At 41.3% G+C, this 25,586-nt stretch overlaps 1 protein-coding gene across 1 annotated transcript in view; it reads left to right on the top strand.

The window, feature by feature from the left end:
• The first annotated feature begins 825 nt into the window (after positions 1-825).
• STIM2 (stromal interaction molecule 2) overlaps positions 826-25,586 on the top strand; it is a 137,347-nt gene continuing 112,586 nt past the window's right edge. Inside the window, exon 1 of the mRNA XM_065404893.1 lies at positions 826-1,015. Coding sequence (XP_065260965.1) covers positions 826-1,015 — 190 coding nt within the window. The remainder of the gene's footprint in view (positions 1,016-25,586) is intronic.

Raw genomic sequence — 25,586 nt, 5'->3', positions numbered from 1 at the left:
GTGTTAAAATGTATCTTAATAGAAAGATTATTTGATGGATTGCCTTTCTTCCTGTGTGTGATCACAAAATATCCCTGTGGCCTCTATAGCGTCCTGCCCCCCCCTCCGGCTCGCTTGTTCATAGCCCTGGCACCTCTGGGCTTGCTGCATCAGTTATGAATGGGAAAAAAATTGCAGAAGCCCGGGAACCCTTTTCATTACGAGTTAAGCACTGAAAAAAAGTTGTCAGTAACCATTTCCTCTCCCCTTCCCGTTTCTCCTTCCTCCTGCTGCCTTCAGCAGGGATCTCCTCCAGCTTGCAGCTGCCTTGCTATTGTCTTGTTTTCCTCTCCTGGAACAGCCCTGGAGCCACCTGCGCTTCTCCTTCGTGCTTCCCTCTGCGGCCCAACTCCTACCCACCCCCACCGCAAATTCCTGCCCCCCTGGCTGGGGCAGCCCCGCTTCCCCTCTGCGTCTCACAGGGCACGGCCCCTGCAGAGCGGGCTCCTCTCGCCGGCTGCAGGCGCGCGCCCTTCACTGCCTCCCTGCAGTGACGGGCCCGGACTCCAGCGCCTCCCCGTAGCACCTCCAGCCTGTCCCCGCCCCCTGAGCTAGCCCCGCCCCTGCCCTTAGCTCCGCCTCCTCGCCAGCATCTCTTTCCCCGAGGAGTTATCGGACACGTTTGCGCGGTGACGTTTTTCCGCGCAGGCGCAGAGCCCCGGAAGCCAGCGGCGGGAGGCAGCGTGGGGCGCAGGGGGCGGGCGGAGCGCGGTTCGGCTGCCGGAGCCGGGCGGGGGTGGCAGCGCCACAGCGGAGCCGGTTGCGGTCGCTGCAGCAGCGGCACCGATGAGCGGGGTCCGGGTCCCGAGCGGCGCCCCGGGGAGGCGGCCGGGGGCAGCAGGAGCCCCCGTCCCGGTCCTGCTGCTGCTGGGGCTGCTCCTGGCCGCCGCGGGATGCGAGCTGGAGTCCGGGGACGTGGCCAGGGGCAGGAGAAGAGGCGGCGCCTCCGCGGCAGAGTCCCCGGCAGTGATGACAGGTAACAGCCTGGGAGGGAGCGTCCCCTGTGAGGAGACGCGAACCCCAGACAGGTTCCCCATGGGGCCGCGGGCAGAGACTGGTACTGATCAGCCGAGCCCCGTCCCGCCCCCGGGGAGACCCGCGGGGAACCAGCCGAACCTCGTCCTACTCCTAGGGGACCAGCCGAGCCCCGTCCGGTCCAGCGTCTAGAGCCCAGCCAGACGCGCTGCAGCCCCGGCGGGCTAGGGGGGAGTGCGTGGGTGTCTACGGGCTGCTTTCCCTTCTGCGGCCACTGTCTCCCCTTGATTTGCAAACTCCGCCAGCGCTTGGCTGCGCTTGCGGGTCCCACCCTGAGTTCTGATGAACCTTCCTTCTCCCCAGCGGGGATGGACACTGCGGAGCCGCTGCTGCTCTCTGCAGAGAAGCCAGCCGGGTCTGCAGGGGACTGTCTGGGGCTGTTTTTCGGATGTTGTTACTTGTGAAAATGAGCAGCATCAGCAGCAATGCGGTATTGACTCTGCTGTGAGAGCTTAGCTGGCAGTCACAGGCTTCCCACTCCTTAGCCCAGCGAAGCCCCCGGAAAAGAATCTGAAAGTGGATCTTCTCTAGAGCTTGTTGAATTAATGATCTTGTTAAGAACTGGAGTCCCTTCTCCTGTGATAGCCTCCTGCTATGGATTGTGTTTGTGTGAATGCAAAGGGTGTTTTGGAGGTTGGCTGGCTCAGAAGCTCTCTTCAGGTATAATGAGACGTCCCTCTTAACCATTTAGCTTGTGTCTAGCTCCCAGGACATGGCTTGTATTAACGAGTTCGTGTATCCTCAGCAAAAGGCACGTTCTTGGCATCTTTCACAGGGTGGAGGAGTCTTAGACTCACACACAATGACTATTTAATTGTGCATTTATATCTGTATTGGTGGGATGGTTGCCAGAGAAACTGTTATTTTAATTCCCACAAAATGTACTTGCAACCCTAGTGTGCAGGTGATGGGTCAGAATGTGGGTGGCTTTAACAGAAGAATCATGAACAAATTTCTGTCTGTGTGCTGTGAAAGGACCCATAGCGTAGTTTTTAACAGCTTCAGAAGGTGTGTATGTATGTATGTATATATCATGGAATCTGCATGGGCCCATTAGACTCGTACCAAAAAATGTGGCAGTGAATGACTCAGTAGAGCAGCAAAACAGCTTTGGGAAAATTAGATGGCCCTCAGAAGCCTAACGGACAAACTTGCAAGTATTTCCAATATTGCCAACACAGCTGCCTATAAAGCTGCCAAGGAGCCAGATGCTGCAATGAAAATCATGCCTTCCCTGGGTCCTGGATATGCTTGCATGGAAAGCTTTTGCCTCAGTTTAATATTTTTAAAAAAATTAATGCACATATTCAGTTTTATCTCTATAGAGAGTAAAATGTTGGTACCATTGATTATTTGAAAACACAGATTATGATGAAAGGAGTGTCTGTAAAACAGCCTTTTTATCTTAATATGCATTTTTCTTTAAGAATTTGGAAATATTGATATCAATAAAGTAACAAAGTACATCTGTTGAGATGCTTGTGTACATTTGAATAAACTATTCTAATATTTTTGAATGGTAGGAAGCGTATAGCAGTTGTGAAAATCCTTAGACTGTTGGGTTCTTAATTGCAATGGGACAGGATTTATACATAGCTATTGTATTTAAAAGTGGTTAAAAGTAGAGCAGAGCTTTGGCGTGGGGTCACCAGGCTTAGAAAAGTTTAATCAGGAAAAGGAGTAAGAAGAAAACGTTGTAAGGATGCAAGTCAAAAGAGGCAGGGCTGGCCCACAACATTTTGGCACCTGAAGCGGGGAGCTCAAATGACGCCCCCATACCCCCTGGCTTGGGCCAAAACTTTGAAAGGTCTCAATTCTGCCTTCTTCCTGTTCTTCTCCTCTCATGGTACAACTCTGCTACCTACCCCAATAAAGGAGAATGAACAACTTAAAATGCCTTGTTCAAAATTTTAAGTAACACTTAACTTTCAAACGTCTGAACAGCAAATGTAACTTTCCTTGTCTGCACAGTAAACACTGGCATTTTTATCTGTTTGAATAATCAAAGTGGTGCTTTCCGTGCCTTCTTGGTTGCAAAGATTTGAGCTGCTTCCTGAAGGTCCACAGTCTGGGCCAGCTCATGCTCTATTGAGATGGTTGCAAAGCCGACCAGCCACTCCTGTGTCATTGTGGAGCGTAGATGTGTTTTTATTAACTTCAGCTTGGAGAAGCTGCATTCTCCACTGGCAACTGTTACAGGAAGTGTTAGAAGTATGCACAGAGCAACAAAAGCATTTGGAAAGAGGGTGGTCATCTTATTTGTGCACATATATTCCAAAACAGCCTTTGGAGTTGATCCTGCTGAAATGTATCTTGAAAGGGCTTTCAATTCATCACCTAAATCACTTGCATCAATATCGCGCATGTCATCATGTGTTAACACTGTCTCTGGTGCCCTGCATTGCTGGTGTAGGTCTTCTTCAGGTATAGTGAGGAGTTTTGGAATATCATACAACATCCCAAATATACTGCTGTGTTCCTTGAGCTGCATGAAACGTTCAACTGACTGTATTGCACAATCTAGCACCTGGTTAAAGAATTCAACTTTGAATTGTTGTTTGGGGTCTCTTATGGGATTATCTCGTGCCTCATAATCAAAATGTTGTCTTCTTCAGTGACTCTTGTATTCTTGAATTGGTGGGAAAATAGCTTCAGTGTGAAGTTCCTCTGCCAACTTCTGTGCACTCTTCAGAATGTTTTGAAATCCCTCATCTGACCAGTAAGACTGTAGGTATGACTTTGCTTTGTCCAGTTGTTCCATTGCTCCAGATATATCAAGGTTAACACCTTGGAGTCTCTTGCTTACAACATTTATTTCAAACAGTATGTCATGCCACAACACTAAGCCACACAGAAATTTGAAGTTACGTATGTTTCTGGTGACTCCATTTCCCTCTGCCACTGTTCTCCCACGAACAGTTCCTGTCATAGCATTATCCTCCATAATGGCAACTATGACATCATCTGTCTTCCCAATTTGGTGTTTGATAGGCTTTATCGCCTCCACTCGACTTTCCCATCGTGTCGCACTCAGTGGTTTCAGTGTCAGAGAGGATGTTCCCAATATTGCTTCAAAATTAGCCATTGATGAGTTGATGCAGAGAAAAATACATAGATGCTTTGAATTACATTAAAAAATTCAGCAACCTCACTAGAAGCTGATGCTGCATCACTGACCACCAAGTTCAATGAATGAGACCTGCATGGGACAAAAAAAGCTCGAGGGTTTAACTCTCGGATCCGTGTCTGCACTCCTCTATTCTTTCCTCTCACATTGGCACCATTATCGTAGCCCTGACCTCTCATGTCAGCTATCGCAATTCCCGTATCTTCCAGTTTTTTAAGAAGCACATTTGTCATACCTGCTCCTGTAGTATCATCAATGTCAATAAATTCTAGAAAATACTCTCTGACAGTCACTGTTGCAGGGACATTTTCACTATGTTCTGTTGTTGTTACAAAATGCACCATTAAAGTAATTTGTTCCATATGGCTGATGTCAGGTGTGCGGTCCAGAATAACAGAGTAATATCTTGCTGACTTCAGATCTGCCACAATCTTCTGACTTTTGTTGCCAGTAACTGTATGATCTCATTTTGAATTGTTTTTCTAAGGTAGTGGTGTGTGTACATTTCTTGGGTGGTGACTCTTCTTATATGCTCCTGGAGTACAGCATCAAACTCAGCCATCAGCTCCACAATTTTAAGCAAGTTTCCATTGTTTGGCACATACAGCTGATGTCACAGTGCCACGCAGTGCTAGGTTTTGGGTAGCAAGAGTTCTCACAATGGCAATGAGCCTTTTCAGAACATTTTTCCAGTAAAGAGACTCTGATGCAATCTTCTCTTAATGCTGATCATCTATGGTGGCCTTTAACCATAGTTTCATCTCAAGCTCTTTCCACCTATGGAATGCTCTCTGGTGATTTGCTACCTTCTCATGGCATGCCAGATTTCTAACCAGACTTTTCCAGTCCTTTGTTCTTGTAGAACCTAGTGTGTCTGGAACATTAGACTGGAAGAGTTTGCAACAAAAACAGTATGCAGCATTCTGGGTTTTTGAGTACGTAAGCCATGGCCTCTCCACTTTGTCACCAGTAATGTGTTGGATGGAAACTTCTATTTTCATTGTCTTTGGGGAACATGAAGTTTTTCACTTGCTGTGGCCCACGCAGTACAAGGAAGTCACTCAAGCGGGTCCACAGTCCTGGGTCATCTAGACTTAAGGAACTAAACTCAGCAGCAGCTGTTTCTTGCGCCTTCACTACACTCTTCTCTGACCTACACTTTTGTTCAGGAATGTGCATGGTTACATCCATTTGAGATGGAGATATGGATGCTGCAGTAGCTGCCAGGTCACCTGCACTCTGACTAACTGGAAGATCAGGCATCTCCTCACCACTCTCATCCTCACTGGGACTGGAAGGCTCACCGTGAACATGTGTCTATGTATCTCAGAAGCGCTCCTTCCTGCTTAGATAGAAAAGCTTCCTTTGCTTGCTTGCTTTTTTCTGATTGTTGCCCCAGAGGGGTGTTTTCTTCTTTCACTCATGACTGCTGTTCTGTGCCAGCTATAGTGGCTCTCAACACTCAATTGAAGGGGACAAATAAGCAGGCTGGTAGCAGGGCCTGAGTGAGAGAAGATATCAGCGTCTTAAGGGCCTAACTGGCTCCTACTACTTCAGTTGATTGCCTGTTCTCTTCAAATGGGTTCAGGGAAGCAGCAGGAAACAGGAAGCTCCCTGAGAAGCTGGTGTTAATCAGTCCAGGCTCCTGAGGGTGCTAGAGAGGTACATAAGAGGCTCCTCCTCTCTCTCCCTGCAGCTCCTGCTGCTTTCTGTTATTCCCTCTCACCTTTTCTCCTGCCTGCCTGTTATGTCTCATGTGCCCTCCTTTCTCTATCCCAGCACTCCACCATCTCTGTGCATCTAGAGCAGAGAGAATACATATGCACCAGCAGCAGACACAATTTTCTACACTCTGGGTCCTAGTGGTGCCCCCCCTCCCCCCCCCCAGTCTGGCACCTGAGGTGGCCGCCTCAATTCGCCTCATGGTAAGGCCAGCCCTGAAAAGAGTTTTACATGACTTACCAATGTAAAGACTGGTAATGTTAAATGAAACCGTATTCTTGGTGCCCTGAGCTAAAATTGTTAAATTTCTGTGGGTAAGAGCTTACATGAATCTCTTAATGATAAGAATGACCGGAGGGTTAGAAAATACAGGCTCATCTACAATCTTTGAAATCTATAATTGATATCCTGAGTGATTCCTGCAATGCAGGGAAGTGAGGCAGTACAGTCTAGTCAACTGAACTTGCATTTGGGCGATGAGCACTCCTGAATTCTAGTCTTAGCTGTTCTGTTGACTTGCTGTGTATCATTGGGCAAGTCACTTTTATCTTTTTCCCTATCTGTAAATTTGGGATCATACCTCAGAAGGGTGTTGTGAGGATTTGGTGTTTGTAGAGCGTTATATGGTGGTGGTTGTTGGTATTAGTAAACAGTTCAGAGATAGGGTACTGCGATTTATATTGACGTCGCTGTCTGTATTTCATCATCTTTACAGACTGGATTAGTTGGTTTTTCAGGTGTGGATTTATATGAAGACCTGTTCTGATTTTATGTGGCCTGTAAAATGCTATCTTTAATCATCGTACAACATTTTAATATCTTTATAGCATCTTTACAGCTTTTTCTCTTATGGGGCAAGAAATCTTACTTCATAGCGCTATGTGTATTTAAGGTGCTCTGAGTGATTTTTAATGGATTTTTTTGTTTATGCATCTTCCACATTTGAAATATCTCCGGCAAAGTGCTATACTTGCTAACTATGTATTTTTTAAAGCGTTACTTATAGCATCATTATATATATGGATGGCTTTGTGGACACCCACCTCACTGTCCTTCAGTCTGTCCAAAATACTGCCATATTAACAATTCCCTGGCTTGCTACTTTATCTCCAGCAATTCTTCAAATTACTTAACTGTTTAGCATCAGTCAAGTTCCTTGTCCTTCCCTTCAAAGCCCTACACAACCTGCCTCCCCGCCTACCTTTTCTCCTCATGTTTCTTTCTACTATTTCACTCTGCAAAAAATGTACATCTTCATTACTACTTTATCCTGCTTGAGTGCTATGCCGTCTTCTTTGAGACTCCCTACACTTGGAACACTTCTCTGATCTTGATTATCATGGCTCCATCCTCATTCTGTAAGTTTTTCCTTCACACACGTGATTCCAAAGCATTCTGTGGGTTATGATTATTCCACAGAAAAGTGTTATCAAACTAGACTATGCTGGTTTATTCATTTACTTTAACAGTATATACAATTTAACTTCTCAACTTTGAGAATTATTGAAAAGACTTCTTGTTTTCCCTCTCCCAGAAGTTTTTGAAAAATTACTGAGGTCTTCTATCTGTCTCAGAGCATCCCTGCAAAAATATAATTAACACTTTCCTACTGTTCTGACTTGTAGAGATCTTGAAAATGACCCACTAATCTGAACTAATTCAAAATTAGAGCATTCCAAGAAAAAAAAAATCCTTCTTATGAAACAGTTGCTTACTGCAGCCCTGTCCTTGAAAGGATTACTTCACCTAATTTTTTGTAGGGAATTATAGCATAGAAGCTAACCATGGAAAAAATATCCCTGTCAGTGCCAAGTTGTTTACCATGCTAGTTTATTTTGTTTTTGTTTGTTTTGTTTGGTTTTGTTTGTTTGTATAGGGGTAATATGTAGTAAATCTAATCTTGGATCAGGACTGCACTGTATTAACACATAACAGAGGGATCGTCCCTGTCATGAAGAGTTTACAATCTAAGTATAACTCAACGAATGGATACAGCATACAGATGAGAACCCTGTAATTTCCAGGGTTGCCTCTGGAGCCTTTTTACAAAATTGATGTTACATTAGTTGCCTCTGGTCATCAAGTACAGAGGGTGATTTAAGCGATAGGTTACATACCACAGTTAGCAGATCTGCTATTTCATATTTGACTTTCTCCGGAAGTTTTGGGTGAATATCATCTGGTCCTGGTGACTACTGTTAAATATATCAGTTTTTCCCAATATCTCCTCTATTGACACCTCAGTCTGGAGCAGTTCCTCAGAATTGTCACCTAAAAGAATGGCTCAGGTGTGAGAATCTCCTTCACACCCTGTGCAGTGAAAACCAATGGAAAGAATTCATTTAGCTTCTCTGCAATGGTCTTGTCTTCCTTGAGTGCTCTGTTAGCATCTCAGTCATCCGGTGTCCCCACTGATTGTTTGGCATTCTACCTGCTTCTGATGTACCGAATAACAATTTTGCTGTTAGTTTTTGTCTTTTGCTAATTGCTCTTTACATTCTTTTTACACTTGACTTGCCGGAATTTATGCTTCTTTCTATTTTCCTCAATAAGATTTGACTTCCAATTTTAAAGGATGCCTTTTTGTCTCTAACATAATCTTTTACTCTGCTTAGCCATGATGGCATTTTTTGATCCCTTTCCTGATTTATTTTTTTTATTTGGGGTATACATTGTTTTCCTGCAGCTTGCAGGCATTTCACTCTTGTGACTATTCCTTTTAATTTCCATTTAACTAGCATCCTCATTATTATATAGTTCTGCTTTTTGAAGTTAAATGCTACTGTGGTTGGGTTCTTTTCGGCTATATTCCGCTCTTGTACTAGATCTTGTTACTTGGGACTAAATCAAGAATTGCCTCTCCCTTTGTGGGTTCCAGGACTAGCTGCTCGAAGAAGCAGTCATTAATGGTGTCTAGATATTTTACTCTGCATCCTGTCCTGAGGGGACGTGTACCCAGTCAATATGTGGATAATTGAAATCTCCCGCTGTTATTGAAATTTCTGTTTTTTGTAGCCTTTCTAATTTCCCTGAGCAATTCACAATCACTGTCAACATCCTGATCAGGTGGTTGGTAGTATAGTCTGACTGCTATGCTCTTATTATTGAAGCATGGAATTTCTATCCATAGAGATTCTGTGGTACAGTTTGATTAATGTAAGACTTTATTATATTTGAGTCTACGCATCTGTCGCATATAGTGCTACTCCCACACTACTGTCATTCCTACTTATTTTGTACTCTAGTATTACTGTATCCCATTGATTATCATTGTTCCACCAGATTTCTCTGATACCTATTATGTCAATATCCTCATTTAATACCTGGCACTCAAGTTCACCCATCTTAGTATTTAGGCTCCTAGTATTTGCGTACAAGCTCTTAGAAAATTTGGCAATATTAAGTTGTCGGCCTTCATGTGATGTAATTGACTTTTGATTGTTTCTCTTCAGATCCTACCTGTACTTTATCAACTTCTATTTCCTCAACTTCTATTTCCTCTTTACAAGATAGAGAGAATTCCTTTTAATAAATCCTCCCCAAGGGATGTGTGTGTTCAAACTGTGTGCTCCTCTGCACCAATCAGCTTTCCCTCAGCCCTTCATTCAGATAATTTTATTAATGTGCTGCTCTACCCCTGCAGATGAGCTCATGAAGAATGTGCAGAAACATATACCTTGTTAAACTAGGTGTTTCAGGTTGTGTCTATATTTTGAGTTGAGCAATCAGTAGCCAGCGAATCTGTATAGCTAAGCCATTGCGGAGCCCAAGTATAGACAAGACCCGTGTAATTTACACTGGTTGAGTTTTCCCCTGCTTGATACAGAGGTAAGCTCAATTGGTGCAATTCATAGCTACTTTGTCTATTCCTGGGGTTTGCCCTGATACAGTTAGACTGGCTGTTGGCTAGCAACTGCTGAATCCCAACTATCAAGTAGGGCTTGAACATAGAATTAACGAAGGCTTCTTTGTCCATAGTTGAGCATTTCCTAAGACTTCCTTTCAAATGTTTCATATCTTGAGTCTTCTACTATTTTTATTGTAATGGTACTGCAAATGCCATATCCCTGGTTGAGGCAAGTTTTGTTTCATCCAGGGATGTTCCTTAGAGACCACTGGTGATCAGTGAACACTGGCTAGTGACACGATGCTGACTTTTTTGTTTCCTTCTGTTGCATTTCATTACAGAGAGCTGAAGATACATTGCATAGAAAGTAATGTGAAAGTATTTAAAGAATGGCTTCACATGTCACAGGGAAGTGTTTCAGTCATAAGTGCGAGCAGGGTGATCCATGTTATCTTCAATGGGAGGGAAATTGTGTCAAGTCTACCTGCATACTTCGCTGTGGTCAACACCATGGAAGACACTCTTCTTTCTTAATACTTCCTATGTATATTGAAAATAATAGGTAAACTACTAAAAGTTATGTCCTTTTGATCAGTTTCACTTACTGAGCTGTAATCCTGTGTACTTTTTTACTTAACATATCTGTGTCTGTAGATACATTTTAGGGAAAAAGAGATGGGTTATATGACTTATTCTAAGCAGCTACCGTGTAAGATATGAGGCATAAAAGTGATGGTTTGCAGGTTTGTACAGTTTTTATTGCCATGAGGGGGTGTAGCCATGAGTGAATGATTGAGATCTTCTCAAACTTAAAGGTAAGAAAAAAAGCATAATACTCCAAATAAAATTGTTTATGCCATATTTGTTGACTCTAACAGTCTTAGGACAAATATTGCATAAAACTTTCTTCTGTGTCCTTTTGCCTTTTCCCCTTTTAAAGCAAATTACTATGGGAATAATGCCATCATTGGTATGAAAGGAGTTTAGTGACTTCCACAACTGTGGCATAAAGTTAGGGTTATGTAATAGCTCTAAAATTCTTTTTAAAATATAGGGATCTATGTAATGTTTATAGTATATGGCATAAATATATAAACCCTACATATAGTCCTTAAAAACAAAATACACCCTAGTTTGTAGAATATAGGAGTTAAGTTTCAAGTTTATATAAAATGAGCTTCTCTTATACTAAAGGCAACAGTGTTTCCATAGTAACTAATATATTTCGGGGGGAAAGTGAATAAAATGAATACACATGCTTGGAATTGCTCGTGGCATAAACAAAATGTGGTGATGATGAGGTACTATAAAGTTTTTATTGTATGATTCACTTATGACTAATATGGGCATCCCAAACTCATGGCAATAATTTGTATCTCCCCACAATATCAAATTCTCAGTTTTTGTCATTACCCCTTCCTCTTTCCCAGTACTTTCGTCCCCCATTCCATCTCTCCCAGAAAGGCAGTACCACACAGATGAATGTGAAAGGAATAATTAAAATTGTGTACAAAAGACAGGAAGCTACTCTTTGGTTTAGAATAAAATCTGTATCTATGAAGTGGGAGGCAGTGTTGTCAGAACAACTGAGAGTTTAAAAAAAAGTGGGGGGGGAGGCAGGGAAGGGACTTTATCTCCTTCTGAAGCCTCTTGACCGTGGTGTATAAGGGCTATAAACAACCCACAATGTGCCAGGGGAGAATTTCTCTAATGCACATGATACACTGGGCTTCTGTAGGTGGACCTTTGCTGGTCCCATCCTGGCTGTAGGAAGTGAAGCTCAGGGTGGAAGGGGTCTGGCTGTGGTGCCATGCCACTGCCCGTTCTGGTTTGTGTGGCACTCAGAGCAGTCATCAAGACTGACTCACCATGGCTGATTTAGCCTACTTACCAGCCCAGAATTTAGTGGGTGCAAAGATAACTTAAACCTACTTTGGCCACCTCTTTTCCTTCAGGTTGTGCCTTCTTTGCTGTGCCACTTAAAAAAAATCCTTTGTACTCTTTCCAATTAAAATTAATACCCAAATTGTGCGTGTGTTGTGTTTTTGGTCCCTATGGTTAATTGTTTATAGGAATACTGCTTTTCTTTCTTCCGCTCACCCTCTGAAACTGAGGGATTTTCTGATGCCGTTAATGCTCTGTGTTCCAAAAAGGCAGTTTTGCATCTGTGTCGTAGAAGTGTAAGGCTGGAAGGGACCTTGAGAGGTCAAGTCCAACCCCATGCGCTGAAGCAGGACCAAGTAAACCTAGACCATACCTGACAGGTGTTTGTCTAACCTGTTCATAAAAACCCCTAAAGATGGGGAATCCACAGCCTCCCTCAGAAGCCTGTTCAAGTACTTCACTATTATAGTTAGATATTAGGAAAAGATTTCTATCTTAAACCTCCTTTGCTGCAGATTAAGCCCATTACTATTTGTCCTTCCTTCAGTGGACACAGAGAACAAATAAAGAGTCAAAGTGGGGGAGGTAATATTTTTATTGGACCAACTTCTATTGGTGAGAGAGACAAGGTTTCAAGCTACACAGAGCTCTTCTTTAGTCCAATAAGATACTACCTCACCTACCTTGTGTCTCTAATGTCCTGGGGTTGACATGGCTACAACTACACTGCATATACAGTAAGAACAATTAATCACTGTCCTCTTTATAAGCGCCCTTAATATGTTTGAAGACTGTATGCCTAAGACTAAGGTGCCCTCTTAGTCTTCTTTTCTCAAGACTAACCATGCCCACTTTTTTAAAACCTTTCCTCCTAGTTCAGGTTTTCTAAACTATCGTTTCTGTTACTCTCCTCTGGAGTTACTCCAGTTGGTCCACGTCCTTCTTAAAGTGTGGGACCGAGAACTGGATGGAGTACTCCATCTGAGACCTCACCAGTGTTGAGTAGAATGGGACAATTACCTCCTGTGTCTTACATACGACAGTCCTGTTAATATACCCCAGAACCTTTTTAGATAAAGGGAAGAGTCAAATTACTGTAATTTAATAAGCACATATACTAATGTTGCTCACAGATGTATGGGGATAGTCTTCCCACTTCAATCATACGACTAAGGACTCAATTATAGTAGCATTGCATTATTAAACTTGAACATAGCCTTGAGATTTAAGTATCCTCCATCTGGGGCCTATATATACTTGAGAAGCAAAGCAAATTCGCATGTAAAAATCCTTTTTTTTTTTTTAAATGACTTTCTTAATACCATTCAGATTTGTCAGCAGTACCTATAGCAATTTGCACCAGTCTGTCCAAGCTGTGACAGTATGCACTAACTGCGTTTGGGACTTCTGTGATGCTTCAATTTTACATTCTGTTTGTTTATAGCAAGAACTGTGCCTACGCTAGGTTTGCTAGAAAATTTCTAAAATGATTTCCCTGTCCAGTGTGTGCTAAAATTACTCTGAGTTTTTAATGGGGGCTTCAAAAGGCAGTTGATTGTCTGCATCTGTTATGTCCACATCTGAAGAAAAGAAAGGACAAGAAATTGTTGCTGGTAGATTAATCTCTAGAAACAGTTTATCAGCAAAGATCCTTAGAGGTAACCACTTCATAAACTGTTAGATTAGTCTCTCTCTTTCTCCTCTCTCATATATATCATTTAGAAATATCACTGCCAGATATTGCAACTGCTTGCAGTATCTTTGGGGACCATTCTGTATTAAGTTAATGAATGGTTTATGCACATTGTAGGCCAGGGATTGTATGCAACTTCAGTGGAGAGGATTATCCGAGCTCCTTCAGAAACTAAAATCCAGAGCTGAGGAAGAGTGACTTAGGCAAATCACTGAGGCTGTGGACAGCTCCAGAGAGTTATTGCTCCCTGGGGAGGCTTGCATATACTGGTTTAAACTGGATTTTCGGAGACCTACAGACAAAGACAGGGTTTTTGGTATACAGAGGCTGAATTTGAGGCAACTCAGTGCCTTCTTTTGATTCAATGGGCAGAAACTTCTGTCCATGAGGGGACCCAACCTTTGTGGAACAGATGTAAAATCTTTGGCTTACTAGGACCCCATGAGACTGATGGGGGATCCCTGATGTGGTTTTAGCATGCACATAGGAACTTATTTTTTTAGTGTGTTTTTTTTCTGTATCACTTTTGCCCTAATACATTTATCTTGCCTTGTGAAGATTTGGTATACACTGTTGCAGCCCCTGGAGAAAAAGTTAACCACTGGTGTGGGACCCCAGTCAGACCTGCTGTGGGGAAATCACAGTGAGGTGCAGAAAGACTGCAAGCCCAAACGCCCAGTCTGGAAGGAGAAAGACATGGGACGTTGCCTGAGAGGTGATGACTGATAGTCTGAAACCTTAAGTGGGTGCCCTCGAGGGACCACGGAGGGGGGATGTAAATGCAGTTACCCCTGAAATTGTGACTCACTTATTTCAGTTTTTTGTATTTGTAAAATGAAGAGCAAAAATGACATGCAAGAAATTATACTGTTGATGTAAACAATCTAAAACTAATTTGTTTATTAGCTTGACATTTGTTTCAAAATCATGTTGCAACAGGAGTTCCCCTTCCCTGTAGCTTTAGTCATTCTCTGATTGCTATCAAAAGGGCTGCAAGACAATTGTTTTATTATTTCTAACTTGCAGCTTTTATTTGAGTTACAGGGATGATGGGGAGGGGATAAAACTTAGAAGTGTGAATTCATTAGGCAAAATAAATAGCTAATGGTTTGAGTGTGAAGCATGGCTTCTTGTTTCTATATAGAGTTCTCAAATTTATCTTAATTAACGGTATGTATCTTGGAGTGTCTTATTTTTTGTCTTGTTACATTATGAGATATAGAAGAAGCCTCCACGTGTTGTTCTCCTTGTGACTTTGGAACTAAAAATCATGTTAATTAGGTGCATCAGAGCAGGTAACACTTGGCCAGTGCACATTTTTAATTAGTATTTGTCTTACGAGGCATATAATTTAGCAATTAGATTGTGGAACGTTGCCACCTACCAGATCTCTTATCTCCTGCCCAGTTCAAATTTACTACATACACTCACCAAAGTGAAACTGCACAGCCATAGAAGGTATTGTAGTTATTGAGCTATTTAAACCTAATCTGGTTGACTGAAGCATGAATAAAATTCCACTGCCTCCTAAGCATATCCGTGCTTGTTACTTGAAATACACCAAGTAAAATAAAACTCACAGAAAATGCAAGAATATGTTTTTGTTTTTAAACAAACATTTTCTGAAAATGCATTCACTGTAGTGTCTCTTAATTCGGTTGTGTTGCCAGAACTGACATGAGACATGTAGTTTCAGTATCTCTTCCAAGTCTCTTTCCTTGCCTCGGTCTGTTTAGGGACAGAATTGGGCACATACAGGGTGAGAGTAGGACCAGGTAACATATGAAGGTGTTGGGAGCGGGAAGAGAACACATAGGAGGAAAGCTTGCTGAGAGAGTGAGTTTAGGAGACTTTTGATCATGGCAGAAAGTTAAATCATGGTGCCCATAAGCTTCTGTACTAGGACTGGTGTTTTAATATATTGGATCTGAAAAAAGGGGTGAATACTGAGTGTCTAAACTTGCAGATGACTGAATTAATTAGATTTGTCAAGACCACCGAGAACTGAAGAACTTCTGAGGGACCTAACCAAGGTAGGTGAATGGAGAAAACAGTGGCAGATACAATTTAGTGTTGGCACATGCAAAGAAATGGATGTTGAAGGGAATAACTTGAACTATATAGACACCTTTCTGGGTTTTAAATTAACTTTCACCTCTTTGTGGAGCACTCTGTGTAGCGGTGGTATAAAAATAATCAATATTAGCATGTTTGAGAATAGTATGGAAAGAAAATATTATAATCCCACTCTAAATCAGTGGTATGACCCCACTTAGAGACAGTCTTCAGTTCTGGTTACCCAGTGTCAAAAAGGTTTTAATAGGAATAAAGGAGGTTCAGGGAATGGCAACAAGAATGATTAGGAGCATAGAAAAGTCTCATATGAAGAGAGATTGAAAAGACTGATTGACATGCGTCTGATGAAGTGGGTATTCACCCACGAAAGCTTATGCTCCAATACGTCTATAGTGTATAAGGTGTCACAGGACTCTTCGTCGCTTTTTACAGATCTAGACTAACACGGCTACCCCTCTGATACTTGAAAAGACTGGATTGTTTAATTTAGACAAATTCAAGGGGACATGATAAAAGTATAGAAAATAAATAACTGGAATTCTAGTCATTCTTTTAAAAGAACAAGGGTGCATTCATAAACTTCATCTGACATGACATTGAAAAGTGCCATTCAAAACTGTTAGAAGGAAATACTACTCCACACAATGCACTTACCCTGTGGCAATGGGATCTTCATGCTAACAAGGCCAGGAGTTCAGCAGAACTTTTTAAAAAGGGCTAGGCAGTTATATAAAAACAGTATCTCATTTATAATATTTAAAAAAAAAAAACCCTAGCTTTGGATTAATATAAATCCTCATGCTTCAGGGGTTAAGCCAGTTTCTCACCAGTCATCACAGGGAAGCTGTATGATAGGGGTGATATGTTGGTTCTTGAAGGTGGGGTTCATGTCCCAAAGTCTGAAAATTCCTTATGTGGCAGAAGAACTGCTTTAATGGTAAAATATGATGAAGATACCATTTAATTATTACAAAAATTGCGTGCCTTTCCCCCCAAAATCTAATGAAAACATGCCCCCAATATTTTTCTTTAAGCCGTTAACCATCTGCTATAGGGCTAAAGGAACACGTCTACTCATTCACCCCAAAACACAAATATTGTGTATGACAGTGTCATGGGTAGTGTTTCAAAATCTCAAATTGTTGGGTACTGCATTGGGAAAGTATTAACTAGGGGCAAATACTTGTTAGTGCCCTAAGACAGTTCCCTTGAACTCTTTGGAACTGTTATTGTGTGTTTGCGTTAATATATGCCCATATATTTTCTGTACCAGCACATATATTTTAATGTCAAAGTGCTAAAAAACCCCAACCTTCATTACCCATTTATCATCTCTATAATTGCAGAGTTCACTCGGGACAAGAGATTCTGTCATTCACTTCCTGACTATTCTGTTTTCCTTCCTCTCTATTGGTGGTATTGTACAAATATCTAAAATGAGTAACTGTGTGGAGGATTAAATAGGGGAAGGCTAAAATGGTGCTGTAACTTGTATGCTGTGATGAATGGTTTTTGGGTGTCATTGCTAATTGAGTGGAGTTTTGGAGTAGATAGTTGGCAAAGTTGTTCAGCGGCACCAGTAATTTTGTAAGTGTGGTTTGGTTTAGCTAATGTTGTCAAATTTTGTGCACTTTGTGACGTTGCACTCTATAAGATTTTATGAAAATATGCTAATGTGACTGGAATATGCTTCATGCAAAAGGTCTCTTGTAAGTATCATTACAAAGCTTATAATCTACTGAGTGTGATCATCCTATTTGTATAAATGTACTGCTCTTGTATCTGAAACTAGAAATATGAAATATAACTCTGAGGGCCTATTGTAATTATGCAAAGTGTGGGCCATTAATGGTGGTTTGGAATCTTGATGACTCCCATTAACCAGGACAATTGACTGCAGATGGCTCTGTTTTACCTGTAAGTCTTCCTATATACGTGTGCTGGCAGGTGGGTAATGAAGTCTTAGTCACATGTGATCATGTCACCTGAACTGGAATCCATCTTTAACCTGGTGCTTTTCCATTGAAAAGGTGGGGGTGGGAACCCAGAGGGACAAAGGATTCCTGCCTTATGCAAAAGATATATAAATGGGTGGAACAGAGAAAAGGGAGAGCCATCATGAAGAATCCCCTAGCTACCACCTGAGCTGGAACAAGAGCTGTACCTGGGAAAGAATTGTGCCCAGGCCTGGAAGGTGTCCAGTCTGAGGAAAAAACTTACTGAAGCATCTCTAAGGGTGAGATTATCTGTATTCAGTTTGATTAGACATAGATTTGCGTGTTTTATTTTATTATGCTTGGTGACTTACTTTGTTCTGTCTGTCACTACTTGGAACCACGTGAATCCTACTTTCTGTATTTAATAAAATCACTTTTTACTTCTTAACTAACTCAGAGTATGTATTAATACCTTGGGGGGAGGGGGGGCAAACAGTTGTGCATATCTCTATCAGTGTTATAGAGGGCGAACAATTTATGAGTTTACCCGGTATAAGCTTTATACACGGTAAAACGGATTTATTTGGGTTTAGACCCCACTGGGAGTTGGGCATCTGAGTGTTAAAGATAAGAACACTTCTGTAAGCTGCTTTCAATGAAGCCTGCAGCTTTGGGGCAAGTAATTCAGACCCTGGGTCTCTGTTGGAGCAGACGGGCATGTCTGGCTCAGCAAGACGGGGTGCTGGGGTCTCGAACTTGGCATGGAAAGCAGGGACAGAAGTAGTCTTGGCTCATCAGGTGGCAGCTCCCAGGGGGTTTCTGTGATTCAACCTGTCACACACTTGCTTAGTGTTGATTGGCACATTTTAAACAAATCTAAATAAACTGTTAGTTTCCTTGTCACATGATGACTGGCTCTTTAAAAGGAGCTGTGTCAAGCCCCACCTGTGACAAGCATAGCTTGCCTCTCCAGGTGGAGAAAATGAGCAAAGTCACATGACAGGCAAGTCATATAACAAATCAGACCTTCTGCAGTGGAGATAAGAGAAGAAGGCTGGGGAGAGCTGAAGCAAAGATTCAAATAGGAAGAAGCCCTGGGAGTTGCTGCTTGATAGAGAGTGGGGAGAGACTCCATGAGTGTTGTTTTAATTTTATTTTTTTATAAACAAGAATTGGGTGACCTTTATTCTGATTGGTGACCTCAGAGATACATTCCACAGTCAGTCATCAGAGCATAGGTGACAGCTACAGCCCAGCTCCCTGAGTTGCTCTACACAAAGACGTGCTCCCTAGCACTCAGGCAGAGGGCCTAGTGGTGCAAGCCTGCAGGGAGTATGAGCCAGCTAGGAAGGCTGGAATGTGGAGAGAGAGAGTCTGCTGGAGGAAAGACTCGGGAGGGCAGAACTAAGAACCCAGCACGAAGACCAAGGGTGTTGTGAGCCAGCTAGAAACACAGAGTGGGAGTTTTTGTGTTTACTTGTCAACTTAGTTAATGAACCCAGACCCCAAGAAAGGGTGTTTCTCAACATATGAAATCCTATGTAGCCGTTATTGTGGAACCCAAGTGGGGGAAACGGAGACCGTGACTAGCCTGAAGCCAGATGGGGTAGGTCCTGCTGCTATATTCCTAACTGGTGAACTGTGGTTGACGTTTGGTCCCTGGTCAAAAGTTAATAAAAGTACAAGTGCTGTTATGTTAGTGTGTTCGGACTCACTTAGCAGTTTTCAGGTACAAAACTAAAAAAAAATATTATCTCAGCAGAGCATAAAGCTGCTTACAAAAGCCACAATCCATGAGACAACCTGTGTCCATTATTCATGTTCTTGTTTTTACCTCATGAGATATGAGAGCAGCAATATCTATTGATCAAAGAATATTTAAGTGTCCACAGCAGTGTTTTTATATAAGAGAAAAATAATCTTACGCCTGTTTAGTTCTTGTCAATTCTTGTTCCAAAATTGCTTTCCTTGTGGTATGAAAAAAATTACCGGAGGTCTAAACCTAACAGCTAGAGGGAGGTGTGTATGAATAATAAACTTGGCGACTCCATCGGTAAGGTTTAAGTGTTATAACTTAGTATGAGAGCTTGACTTCTTACCATTGCTATCTACTAGAAAGGAGAAGGATCTAGACTGAGCAGGATGGTGACTCTATTTTTCATATCAGCCAGTAGCATCTGATTAGTAGTTGTCTAAAAAGTCTAAAGATCAAGCTAGCCTCTAGCTGCTCAGAGGGAGGGTTTTATTTACTCTAAAACTCCTCCCAGAGCCTTCTGACTCCTGGGATCTGAGCATAGAGTAGCAGGGGAAACCACTATTGTTCTCCAGACTTTAATTTGTGTGGTCCTCCTTTATTAATAGATCTAATGTTTGCTTATGCTTAGAACTTTCCCAAGCCTCTGCAGTGTGAAATTGACATGTTAATTTCTGTGCTGCCCATTTTGTTGTGAATATCAGCAATTAAACTGGCCAGTCTTGTTAAAGCGTGGTTCTGCTCTGATCAGTGATTGTAAAATTGGCATTGTGTGTATTCCCTGAGTATGTCAGTAACTAAACTTTCTCAGTCTGTACAAATTGTTTTTCAGCTCTGTAAAGTAAATGAGGAATCTGGAAGTGAAACTTTTTTTATGTCTCATAACCATCAGGTGCAGAATATTCATTGTTTGGTTAACAAGTCTGATGTGTGAGGCTGAGGGCAACTACCTTGCTGTCCTGGAGCTGCATTGGCTCTGCTGTATTAATAGAATAAAAAGGTGTCAAAACTTACATTGGTTAGTAAAATAAGCAGATACAGGAACCAACTGAGCAAAAATAATGCATTCATTTGCTGTCACCTTTCACAGCAGAACCTCAAATGAATTTCTTTCTGGTTGGCAAAGCTATGGTCCACATTAAATTTTTTGAGATGTCTGACTACATCAGAGGATGAAACTATCCATCTACATTTCTGTTCGCATTTGGAATGTTTCCAACTATAACGGCTAGAAACTTTGATTAAAAAAAAAATTAAAAGGCTTAAATTATTCAGAATTGATATCATTAAGTCCCACAATCACCAGGGAGGCCTCCTATTGGCCACGGATTGGATTTTTTAAAGCCCAGTTTTCATATATCTATATGGTGGTCTTCTGCTTTGATATTTGAATCGGGAGCACCCTTCAATAGCAAAAAGCATTTTCAGTAAATTTTCTAATATTTATAGACAAAAACTTGCTATATCATTGTGCAGTATGATGATTGTAACCTATAGCTTATTTTATCATTATTGCTCCTTAGCTTGAGTCTGGTTCTCTTTAAGAAAGGGATATTGAATATTAGTAGGGCCTTACCAAATTCACGACTGTGTGAAATGCGTCATGGACTGTGAAATCTGGTCTCCCCTGTGCAATCTGTATAGTATAGGGTAAAAGTAAACAAAAGACCAGATTTCACAGGGGAGACCAGTGTTTCTCAAATTAGGGGTCCTGACCCAAAAGGGAGTTGCAGAGGGGATTATGGTATTGCCACTCTTATTTCTGCACTGCCTTCAGAGATGGGGGGCCAGAGAGTGGTGGCTGCTGGCCAGGCACCCAGCTCTGAAGGCAGTGCCCGGCCAGCAGCAGCGCAGAAGTAAGGGTGGCAATATCATACCATGCCATCCTTACTTCTGCGCTGCTGCTGGTGGTGGCACTGCCTTCAGAGCTGGGCTCCCGGCCAGCAGCTGCCGTTCTCCGGCCGCCCAACTCTGAAGGCAGTGCTACTGCCTGCAGCAGCGCAGAAATAAGAGTGGTAATACCACAACCCCCCTACAGTAACCTTGCAACCTCTCCCCCCCTCCCAAAAAAACAAACTCCCTTTTGGGTCAGGACCCCTGCAGTTAAATCTGAAATTTCTTGGTGTTATAAGTATCTGAAATCATGAAATGTACTATTTTTAAAATTCTATGATCGTGAAATTGACCAAAATGGACCATGAATTTGGTAGGGCCCTAAATATTAGGCAAAAGTACTCTCCCGCATCTTTTATTTCCTTAACTCTGTTATGTAAATTGAGTGCACTAAGGTACTGGAAATTCATAGAATAAATAGCTTAAATCATGACAAATGCATGTAACAGTTCAGGCACCTGTTTCTTTTACCTCCTAAAGTTCTGACAGCCCGGCAACTGTTAGTACAAGGACTTTGCAGAATAATCAAGCATTGTAGCTTGACCAACACATCTTGTCCAAAAGTTAAAACGCCCTGTTATGCACACTGGTTCTGAACTTCCTCTACACCTGGCATGACCGCTTGTAATTTTATGGAACAAAAAACTTGGCATGCTTTAAAAAAAAAAAAAAGGGGGGGGGGGGAGGCAACACCTGCTCACCTTCATGGCCATTCCCAACTTTTATTAATCTTTCCCATCAGTTTCTCAAACACAAGTTCTTTCAGAACTGGACCTGCCCTGTATCTGTAGAGTGGATTGATTTAAATCACTAATGTTGATCAGTCAGGAAACATTAATTTTAATTATATTTTCCATTTGTACTTTAGAACCTTACTTTAGGAAAATAATTTTCTCATTGACTGGCATAACCATTGAAATACGTTTTGATTATTTACAACTAAATACAGCTTTTAAACTAACTTTGGTACTTTTTGCTAACCAGGAGGATATGGTATAACAATGCACAATTATTTCAGCAATTATATGTCTTAATATGTAGAAATTAAGAATGACTATTTTTTTTTGTTAAATGTTTCTTATTTTACTAGATTAACTATACTGATGCTTTGTGTAAAATTGCATTTGTATGGAAATGGGAATTAAAAACTGCAAAAACATTTTAAGTTTCATTAAATAAAATTACCTTAAATAGAGGGGAAAATGAAACTAAGTTTTCTGCACAGTATAGTGAAAGTACTGACACTGAGGGGGGAAGCAACAGATGAATAGAGTTGACTCATAGTAAACTGAAAAATGATACCGATACTTAATACAGTACGTATGTGACATGCCGTTTTAAAAAGTGAATAAGAAGCTGTTTTTCCTTTCATTCTGTATATAGAAAAGTAGCCTGTAATGCCTTACTTTTTTGAGGACTTACTGATTCAGCATGTCTTTTATTGAAATGATTTTAATAGATTGGGTCTTAACATAGGTTGTCATAATTCTAAATTTAATTTTAAGCAGGTTTATTTTTTAAAAGGAAAGCATACTATAAGTGAAATTAAAAAATCCCTCAAATTGAAATTGAATAATTTTTATTTAAAAATTATCCCCCTCCCATGTTGTGTACTCAGTGTTTTACATGAAACTCAGTGTCTGCCAAACTCTGTGTCCCCTTGGTGTTTATGGTGAGCCACTCACAAAAGCAAAATCTTTCATCTGCTGTAGTAAACCAGTCTGGTGCAGTATAGTAAGAATAAGAAATGTAAATAATCTGCACCAAAAATCCAAAATATCAGGAATTTTGTTAGTTGTCTCTTAAGAATGTATTTTATGCTCACAGGCAACAGAATAGTTTCTCATATTTTGGAAACTATATTTCAAACTGTTCCATTTTAGGTCTGAACTGAAACTTAATGACTTCATTTTATGGAAGTGAAAGCTTGAGAGTATTTATGGAATGACGAATGTTCTTATTGTTGATGAGCCATGTTGTGCTTAAATTCACAGCAGTCCAGCACATAATAAAGGGGGAAGCATGTTTTTAATTACTTTATGAAACTTCATATCACCTGAATGATTTTATATTGTGTCTACAACTAAGCCCACTGGAAACTATGGCAGCCTATGGAGTAAAACTTCAGATTCCTGGCTTCAGCCAAGCCTTCATAGTTCAGGGCCCCAATGACATCAGAGTCTACTTGTGGGACATTCTTCACCTGAAGGGACCCTCTTGACTCCTTCATGTCCCACAAAGGGGCAGGAGGATCCGGCTCATCCCCCAGATGCACCACAAAGGGTAGAGAAGAGAAACTGAGGCGCACAGCTGAAGTGGCTTGCGTAAGGCCATAGCAAATTGTTGGCAAAACTGGATTGGAACCCAAGTCTCTTTACTTCTGGTACAATGTCCTGTCCACTAGACTGTGCGGCCTCCAGAGCATGATGGAACGAGAAGTATGCATAATATAATCAGTGACATTATCCTGTACTCTGGTACCCTATTTCCTTATATTAGTTTCTTTCACTTGCTACATAACACCTTTTAAACAGTAAGCCCTTTGGGGCAGGTACTGTCTTTTAGATCTTTTTGCAATGTGCAACGTGTTTTATAGCACCCAAAAGTGTGTTAAGCAAATGATGATTCATTGCTCTTGTAGAGTGGCTACAGAATCCGTTTGAGGTTGAAGTACTGTGAGCATCTTTGAGTATGTCTTGCTGCTTCTGTCAGTTAGCTTTAAAATGTTACAGGATTGGGTTTAAGTTGATCAGTAGTACAACCTAAGCAGCTATAATTAATGTGTTATTCAGAGATAGGTAGGTGGTAACCTTTTTGGTATCCTCATCCATAATTTACTCTTGAAAAGTGTGGGGACTTAAAAAAGGCAGAAGTAGGAAAGGAGGATAAAATAGATCTGAAAAAGCAGAAGCTTGTCTAAAAAACAATGTTGAAATCAGTTATGAAGTTATGCCTTCAGTTATTTTAATTTAAAAAAAATGTTCACTAGATTTCTATAGAGCTTTTAGCTGAAAAGTTGGTTTGCAATTTATAAAAATGGTTAGGAATTTCTTCAGAATGTCTTATGTGGGGTTTTCTTGGATGGCCTGATAACAGCCAGCCTAGAGACCCTGCGGTGCTCCGTGCCCTGGTGTCTTTCCCCCCCCCCAGTGTTGTCTTAGTTGCTTTTCTGTTCTGCCTTCATACATGAATGTCTCAAACCCAGTTCAACCGGCTTCCTAGCCTCACACTCAATTCACCACTAGAGACTTACTCCTGTGTGATCCAGACAGTGACTCACATCAATCAATTGCCTTCCCCACCCCAACAATTAAAGTGAGTCAATAAAAAAATAACATAACTTCCTCAAGATCATTTTTACATCTTATCAGTGTGTGGATTTTATACTGCAAACTCTCTTGCACACCACTGCATAACAAATTTACTTGAATTTTTGATTGGACAAATGCTGAATAGGTTTCAGATGGGTATCTAAATTCCCGAGCAACATAAGAATGGCCATTTTGGGTCAGAACAAAAGTCCATCTAGCCCAATATTCAGCAGATGCTTCAGAGGGAATGAACAGAATAGGTAATCATCAAGTGATCCATCCACTGTCACCCATTCCCAGCTTCTGGCAAACAGAGGCTAGGGACACCATCCCTGCCCATCCTGGCTAATAGCTATTGATGGACCTATCCTCCATGGATTAATCTAGCACTTTTTTGAACCCTGTTATGGGTTCTGGGCCTTCACAACATCCTCTGGCAAGGAGTTCCACAGGTTGACTGTGCATTGTTTGAAGAAATACTTCCTTTTGTTTCTTTTAAGCCTGCCACCTATTAAATTCATTTGGTGACCCCCATTTTTTGTGTTATGAGGAGTAAATAACACTTCCTTATGTACTTTCTCCATAGCATTCATGATTTTATAGACCTCTGACATATCTCTCCCCCCACCCCCCCAGTCGTCTCTTTTCCAAGCTGAAAAGTCCCAGTCTTATTAATCTCTCCTCATATGGAAGCTGTTCCATACTCCTAATCATTTTTATTGCTCTTTCTGAACCTTTTCCAATTCCAGTTTATCTTTTTTGAGATGGGCAACCACATTTGCACGCAGTATTCAAGATGTGGGCAGACCATGGATTTATACAGAGGCAATATGATATTTTATCTTATAATTGATCCCTTTTTTAATGATTCCCAACCTTGTGTTAGCTTTTTTGACTGCCGCTGCACATTGAGTGGATGTTTTCAGAGAACTATCCACAATGACTCCAAGATCGTTTTCTTGAGTGGTAACAGCTAATTTAGACCCCATAATTTTATACGTATGGTTGGCATTATGTTTTCCAATGTGTTTTACTTTGCATTTATCAACATTGAATTTCATCTGCCATTTTGTTGCCCAGTTTAGTGAGATCCCTTTGTAACTCTTCGCCGTCTCCTTTGGACTTAAATATCTTGAGTAGTTTAATGTCATCTGCAAATTTTGCCACCTCACTGTTTACCCCTTTCTCCAAATCATTTATGAATACGTTGAATAGCACTAATCCAAGTACAGACCCCTGGGGAACACCACTATTTACCTCTCTCCATTC

This window comes from Emys orbicularis, chromosome 5 (genome assembly GCF_028017835.1).
Source record: "Emys orbicularis isolate rEmyOrb1 chromosome 5, rEmyOrb1.hap1, whole genome shotgun sequence".
Classification (NCBI taxonomy): domain Eukaryota; kingdom Metazoa; phylum Chordata; order Testudines; family Emydidae; genus Emys; species Emys orbicularis.
The sequence above is the reverse complement of the archived record's forward strand: the minus strand, read 5'-3'. Positions and strand labels throughout refer to the sequence as shown.